General features: G+C 46.1%; 1 protein-coding gene across 1 annotated transcript; it reads right to left on the minus strand.

The window, feature by feature from the left end:
* Nucleotides 1-2003: 2003 nt before the first annotated feature.
* LOC107118651 (zinc finger protein OZF-like) lies at nucleotides 2004-5440 on the minus strand. Its single transcript, XM_015421012.1, has 3 exons — nucleotides 5333-5440; nucleotides 5006-5126; nucleotides 2004-3124 (listed from the first exon to the last, which is right to left on the minus strand). Exons 1-3 carry the CDS (start codon nucleotides 5438-5440, stop codon nucleotides 2004-2006), a joined length of 1350 nt encoding a protein of 449 aa, XP_015276498.1.
* Nucleotides 5441-7640: the final 2200 nt, after the last annotated feature.

A 7640-nucleotide genomic window follows, 5' to 3' on the forward strand; every position in this document is an offset into this window, starting at 1 on the left:
GAAAGAACTGGATCAAAACTTCTGGAAGGAACTGTGGGAGACCAAAAATCCTTATCCAAATTCTATTCCACTAGAGCTACAAGATTTTAAGATACTAACGAGGTGGTACTTGACCCCTCAACGACTCTCCCATATGCATGCTACAATCTCACCTAAATGTTGGGAAAACTGTGATAAGATAGGCACGTTTGCCCATTCTTGGTGGGAATGTGATAAAATAGCACAATTTTGGGAAGAAATAAAACAAATGGTACACAGAATTATAGGCCTTGAAATCCCAATGGATCCTGAAAACCTCTTCCTTAAACATTGGCCGCTTCATATTGAAAAACATGTACATAAGCAGACCTTGGATGTTATGATCTATGCTGCACGAACAGCGATTGCTACTTGTTGGAAAGATCCAAATCCTCCCACATTGGGTCTCTGGTATCAAAAGTTGTGGGACCAATTCCTTATGGACTCAGTTACCAACAAACTTAATAGATTAACCCAAAATCCCATAGAAAAACCTGTAATGGAAAAATGGGAGCCTATATTGGAATTCTTAGCAACAGAAGATTTCTTACCCTCCTCTTGGCAGCAGTTTAGGGAATGGATGTAAACCATCTCCCGACATTGGCAGCAAAAATATAACTGATTTGCTAGTTGTACATATACTGGATACTTAGTTAGCACCCTTATGCCAAAGGTTTGTTGATCTTTGCTCTACCCCTTGATCTTAGAGTGGAAAGTATAGTCTTCTATTTTTTGAAACAAGCAATTGTATTTTTTTTTTCATTTTTGATGTTACCTACCTTGATACAAGTTTGCCATTATTGTCATTATTTTGAACTTTTATGTATCCTATTTTATAACGAAAATAAAATAAAATAAATAAAAAAAGTCTTCGTATATTGATCGGTATCATCTGAAACAGAAAATTTATTTTGGCAATACATTCATTTTTACTGCAGACGTTCCTCTCAACCAGGATCATTTTACTTTGGACAACCTTTCCAATTTTTTTCTGTATCTTCGTCCAAACGCACGTGGGTTTGATTGAGGCTTTTCCTCCATTACTGGAGCTATTCAGTTTTATATGTTGGAGTCTGAAGCCCGGAAAGGCGAGGCATGCTCTCTCCCTCTCTGGTGGGTTGCTGTGTTAGTCGGTAGAATCAGAGCAGAATTCAAGTCCAGTAGTGCTTTCAAGACCACCCAAATATTCCAGGGTTTAAGCTCTCATGAGTTAAAGCTCACTTTCTCAGATAGGAATGAGAAAGAAGACCCATCGGCCATTCTCTCATGCTCAGAAGGCAGAAAGGGGGTTGCCGAAAAGGGCCATGTGGAGTCAGGATGCAGAGGTGCCATAAAGTCTGATGGATCTTGGTTCTCATTTCTGCCTGACCGAATGAGCTTTGCCCTGTGAAAGCTTCTACCCTGGGAAATTTACTTGGTCATTCAGATGCTACCTCTCCAACTTCCTATTTCCCTTGGGAAGTCCTTTCGCCTTCTTAGGGTGGCGAGAACGGACCTGTGTCTGCTTGGAAGCAAACAGAGGCTGGTGGCCTTCTTTCACACTGCTGGGCCCTGGGTCTGAGCATTCAAAAGGTTTCTCCCCTGTGTGGGTTCTGTGATGCCTTTGAAGATTGGAATTCTGACTGAATCTCTTTCCACACTCTGAGCATTCAAAAGGTTTCTCCCCTGTGTGAGTTCTTTGATGAATTTTAACACCACTACTCCTACTGAATCTCTTTTCACACTCTGAGCATTCAAAAGGTTTCTCTCCTGTGTGGGTACTTTGATGCTCTTGAAGATTGCCACTCTGACTGAATTTCTTTCCACACTCTGAGCATTCAAAAGGTTTCTCCCCTGTATGGGTTCTTTGATGCTCTTGAAGATTGCCACTCTGACCGAATCTCTTTCCACCCTCTGAGCATCCAAAAGGTTTCTCCCCTGTGTAGGTTCTTTGATGCTTTTGAAAACTGCCACTTCTACTGAATCTCTTTCCACACTCTGAGCATTCAAAAGGTGTGAGTTCTTTGATGAATTTTAAGACCACTACTCCTACTGAATCTCTTTTCACACTCTGAGCATTCAAAAGGTTTCTCTCCTGTGTGGGTACTTTGATGCTCTTGAAGATTGCCACTCTGACTGAATTTCTTTTCACACTCTGAGCATTCAAAAGGTTTCTCTCCTGTGTGGGTTCTTTGGTGAAGTTGAAGACTGGAATTCTGTCTGAATCTCTTCCCACACTCTGAGCATTCAAAAGGTTTCTCCCCTGTGTGAGTTCTTTGATGCTCTTGAAGATTGCCACTCTGACTGAATCTCTTTCCACACTCTGAGCATTCAAAAGGTTTCTCCCCTGTGTGGGTTCTTTGATGCTTTTGAAAACTGCCACTTCTACTGAATCTCTTTCCACACTCTGAGCATTCAAAAGGTTTCTCCCCTGTGTGAGTTCTTTGATGAATTTTAAGACCACCACTCCTACTGAATCTCTTTTCACACTCTGAGCATTCAAAAGGTTTCTCTCCTGTGTGGGTACTTTGATGCTCTTGAAGATTGCCACTCTGACTGAATTTCTTTCCACACTCTGAGCATTCAAAAGGTTTCTCTCCTGTGTGGGTTCTTTGATGCTTTTGAAGACTGTCACTCTGACTAAATCTCTTCCCACACTCTGAGCATTCAAAAGGTTTCTCCCCTGTGTGGGTTCTTTGATGCCTTTGAAAATTAGAACTCAGACTAAATTTCTTTCCACACTCAGAGCATTCAAAAGGTTTCTCCGCTGTGTGGGTTCTTTGATGCCTTTGAAGATCACCACTCATACTAAATCTCTTTCCACACTCTGAGCATTCAAAAGGTTTCTCCCCTGTGTGGGTTCTTTGATGCAGTTGAAGATTGCCACTCCGACTGAATCTCTTTCCACACTCTGAGCATTCAAAAGGTTTCTCCCCTGTGTGGGTTCTTTGATGCAGTTGAAGATTGCCACTCCGACTGAATCTCTTTCCACACTCTGAGCATTCAAAAGGTTTCTCCCCTGTGTGGGTTCTTTGATGCTTTTGAAAACTGCCACTGTGACTAAATCTCTTTCCACACTCTGAGCAGTCAAACGGTTTCTCCCCTCTGTGGGTTTTAATCACTAAAACTGAAAATACGGTAAAATATTGGACAGAATTTAATCTTGATAAAAGGTAAAATAACGAAAATAAAAAGATCAATTATATTAAATTAAAATCACAGTCCTAACCCAAGTGACTGCCTGGACGCTGATGAGCTTTTACAACCAAAAAACAAAATTTCGCTATCTGATGTAGCGCTATATGATCAGACTTGGAAAGCAATTTATCTATCTTATCCTGATCCGAGGAGCCAACCAAGAGGGGGTCAATGAGTTTTGTGGGACTTCGTTATATAATGGACATCTCAGGAACACATGTTCCTGGGATTCGATCTCCCCAGACGCACACATACATAGCCTCTCATTTCGGCGAGTTTTCTTGAATTTGCCCTCAAGAACTGCAGAAGGTAAGGCAGAGCATCTAGCCAGAGTATACGCCCTCCTAAGTTTATTTGACTCCAAAACAGATAAATATGGGGCTTGAGCAACAATATATTTACTACTATATGGCGCTAAGAAGGCAGGGGTCGCCTGTAAGTCCAGTTGGCGTTCGATGTCTTTAATCCTCTGTCTAACCACTAGCTTAGCTTGATCACCACCCCTTTTCAAAAGCTCTTGGGGGAAAAACCCTAGTAGCGTAATTTTCCAAATAGTAGAGGTCAACCACTCAGATTGGTAATCGTCAGTCAGGATTAAAGGCACAAGGCCACATGGATTTAAATTTATCTTTAACCAGAAAAGGATAGAGTGCAAGGTGATCTTGGCTTCAACTTTCATCATGCCAGTCTCTAGCCGTACCATTGTATTGGTGACACACCTTGGAACTTGGAGCACTGATCTCAAAAATTTCGATTGAACCAACTCTAGTGGGGCATAACAAGAGGATGGCGCTCCAAGTAACGTCCAATAGAGCATCTGGGCTAATGTTTTAGCCTTAAAATTTTCAGCGCTGCTGGCATGAAATAGCCCCCTGTAGAGCAAAAAAACTTGAGTATACCTTGGGCGGATTTATCACCCTTGCGTGCTGCTGCCTGACTATGAGCGAACTTAGAGCCCGAGGCTTGGATAATCATGCCAAGGTAGCGAAAGTTAGTTACCTGTTCAAGATTTTGGTCATTTACACTCCACTTTCTTAACTTAGGTCTCCTGCCGTGTGTGCGTGCCTGCGCATGTGAGGGTACTTGTGCACCTGGAAGTCATGGTGACCTCTGGTGACTGACCCCTACTGGGGGCCTGGAGAATATTCAGAGAGGTGGCTGAATAAAGCCTGCCCCCACTTCCTGCCTCCGGTATTGCAAGGAGGTCTCCCATCCAAGTATTTGCCAGAGTTGACCCTGCTTAGCTTCCGAGATCTGACTTGCCTGGGCTATCCAGGTCAGGGCATGAGATAGGAATACTTTAGTTAACACATGGAATTCACTCCTGAAGGAAGCAGTGGCAGATACAAGCCTAGACAGCTTAAAGAGGATGGAGCAGAAGTCCACGAGTGACTATTAGTTACAAGGTACAGATTTGGAACTCTATGTGTAGGGCAGTGATTCCATGTATTCTTGGTGCTTGTGGGACAACAGGGGAAGGGGTTTAGGAACTCTGGCCCTGCTGGTGGACCTCTTGATGGCACCTGGGTTTGGGCCAGTGTGCAGCATGGAGTCTTGGATCGGATGGGCCACTGGTCTGATCTAACATGGCTTCACTTATATTCTCCTGTGTTCCTATAAAAAGGGAATTGCCCTCTATGAATCTGTATAATTCCCCCTTCAAGTGAGTGGCCACCATTACATCCGATGGCACAGAGTCTCAGCAGTCCACTCTGTGTGGTGTGCAGAAATATCTCTTTTTCCTCCTGTCCTGAACCTTCTGTCCAACAACTTCACAGTGTGCCCAAATCTGGGCACGAGGCACCCTTACCACGAGAGACGGCATCTTGGGAACACTCCTGGGCCTGCGCCTTCTGCTCCTCCTCCCAAGGAGATCCTTCCTCCTCAGAGAACTTCACTTCCATCTTCACAGACGCCCCCCATATCTGAAACTGCAGGAAGAGAAACAGGCAAGAGGAGGAATGTGAAAGACCGAGGAGACGGATCTTGCCCCTGCCCATCCTCACCCCTGCATCGATCGACACAGCTGCCTGAAATCAGCCCCGGTGAAGTGTCTGGAGGGACACATATTGGACAGGGGGGCCTTAGGCTAAGGCTGAAGGTCACAGCTTGAATGGACGGCATGAAGCTCCCTCACCTGCTCTGCCTGCCGCTTGTCCTCTGCCCGACTCAGGAGGAAGCCCTCGGCCAGGGACACCGCCTGGGAACTGGTCTCCGGCCCGCATCCTCTGACCCAGCGCTGCATTTCCTCGGGCAGGACGGCCAGGAACTGCTCCAGGATCACCAGGTCCAGGATCTGCTTCTTGGAGTGCCTCTCCAGCGCTTGGAGAGTCCGTGGAGCTGGCTGCAAACCTCTCGGGGCCCAGCAGCCTCCTGGTAGCAGAACTGCCGGAAACGCTGGCGATGCTCCTCTGGGATCCCCGTCTCCTGAGGCAGGACCTCTGGCACCGCTCTCTCCCAGAGTTCAGCACCACTCCCCACCTGGATGGGAGGGGGGTCTTTCCTTGCTCTCTTGCCAGTTCCTGGTCCTTCTGGGTCCTGCTCCTCCATCTCCCCGCCTCTGACTGCAAATAGATGCCTCCACTTACTTGGTATGAAGAAGAAGAGGAGAATATATCAAAAAGGCAGAAAGGAATCTAAAGCAGGTGTAGCAACATCACCGACCCTGGTCAGGAAGACACACCCTGGATTGCCCTTGTCTTGGTTTGCGGATCAGGGTTCATGTCCTTGTGCTACATTAACTATCACAGACTGGTATGAACTATTGTAGACATCTCCTAAGGAGACCCACCATAGTCTCCAGGTCCTGATGGCACCCACCCAACAGTTCTTAAGAATTAGCATGTAGATGTAACCCCTTACGGAATTCAGCCACTGTTCCACAAGACTGGAGAGGAGCAAATGTTACATCAGTTTTTAAAAGGGATCCAGAGGGGAGCCAGGAAATTACAGGCCAGTCGGCCTAATGTCTGTCCCAGGCATATTAGTAGAATCTGTAATCAAAGACGGTATCATCAATGCTTAGGCAAACTGCAGTTTGTTGGGGACACTCCAACTGTGTTAGTCACATAGGTATTTTCTGGTTTTTACACTGGGTTTTTAATACTGGCCCTTTATCAGACTTCTTTCTTACGCTTGTGGTTCTTAATTCCAGGTATTGGGTCAAGTTTGTTTCCGCCTCCCTGTGTCTTACTTACATCGAAGGACAAAGCCTGCTTACGAAAAATCACAGGGATGTCCTGCCGCAACAGAGGGTGGGCAAAGAGAAATTTTTCTCCCTCTCCCAAAATATGAGAACTTGGGGGCATCCAATGAAGCTGATGGGCAGCAGATTCAGGAAAGAGAAAAAGAAATACATCTGTACACAGAGAGTGTTTAAAATGTGGAGTCCGCTTCCAGAGGATGTAGTCATGGCCACAGGAATAAACAACTTTCAAAGGGGACTAGAAAGACTCATGGAGGGCAAGTCTAGCCACCAGCCCTGGTGACTGAGGGGAACCTCCACATTCATAGTGCCCAGTGCCAGGAGGCAACATCAGGGGAAGGCCTCTCTGCCCTGTTGTTGGCCCTCCAGAGGACTGGTTTGGCCACTGTGGGAGACCAGATGCTGGACTAGATGGACCACTGGACCGATCCAACAAGACACTTCTGATGTTCCTACTAGAGGAGTCCTGTCGCTGAGGCCACGATCCTCACAGTGATGTGTTTCCATGTGCCCTTTGTCCCTCCTGGCCTTCTGGAGGTGGGCAGGCTGATGTATGGGGGGGAGTTGCCTTGTGCTGTGGACTCATGGGCACTGGTGGTGTTTCCACGGACACCAGTGGCGTTGCTAGGCTCTATGAGCCTCGGCAAGTGATTTGTTTAAAATAAAATAAAAAATCCCCTCTCCTCTGCTGGGGGGCCTCGGATACCCCCTAGCAGCCCTGGCCCCACACTGGCACTGGGTCAGGGTCTTAAGATGGGGCTGTGGTTGATTCCCACTCAGGTAGGAGTTACCCCCCCTCCCCCCAAACACACATGCAATGGACCTTTCTCACTTGCAGACCAAATCAAGGCTCTTCGCCTCCACCCAGAGAACTGAAACCACCAGCAACAGAACTCCGGTTTCATACATTAATTTTTCCTTGTAGTTAAAGACACTGATGATCCCCCCCCACCCCCACCAAGCCCCCATTGACACAGTGGAGCAAAACTGATGCCTGATAGGGTTGCCGGCCTCCCGGTGGGAGCAAATGTAGAAAATCACCGTGTTATAACAGAACACAGTACTATCATGCTACTATATCTTCATATATCGATCTAAATAATATACTGGAATACAATAGAGACCCTAGTGTATCTTATTGGTTATAGTAGAAAAGCCTAAAGAAAATTATTTATCTAGTAGAAAAGTCCACAGCTACAGAAACAGGTCTCAGTGCTGTAGACAATCTTGCTTTCTGATG

Source organism: Gekko japonicus, unplaced genomic scaffold, assembly GCF_001447785.1.
Source record: "Gekko japonicus isolate JY-2015 unplaced genomic scaffold, Gekko_japonicus_V1.1 scaffold3881, whole genome shotgun sequence".
Lineage (NCBI taxonomy): Eukaryota > Metazoa > Chordata > Lepidosauria > Squamata > Gekkonidae > Gekko > Gekko japonicus.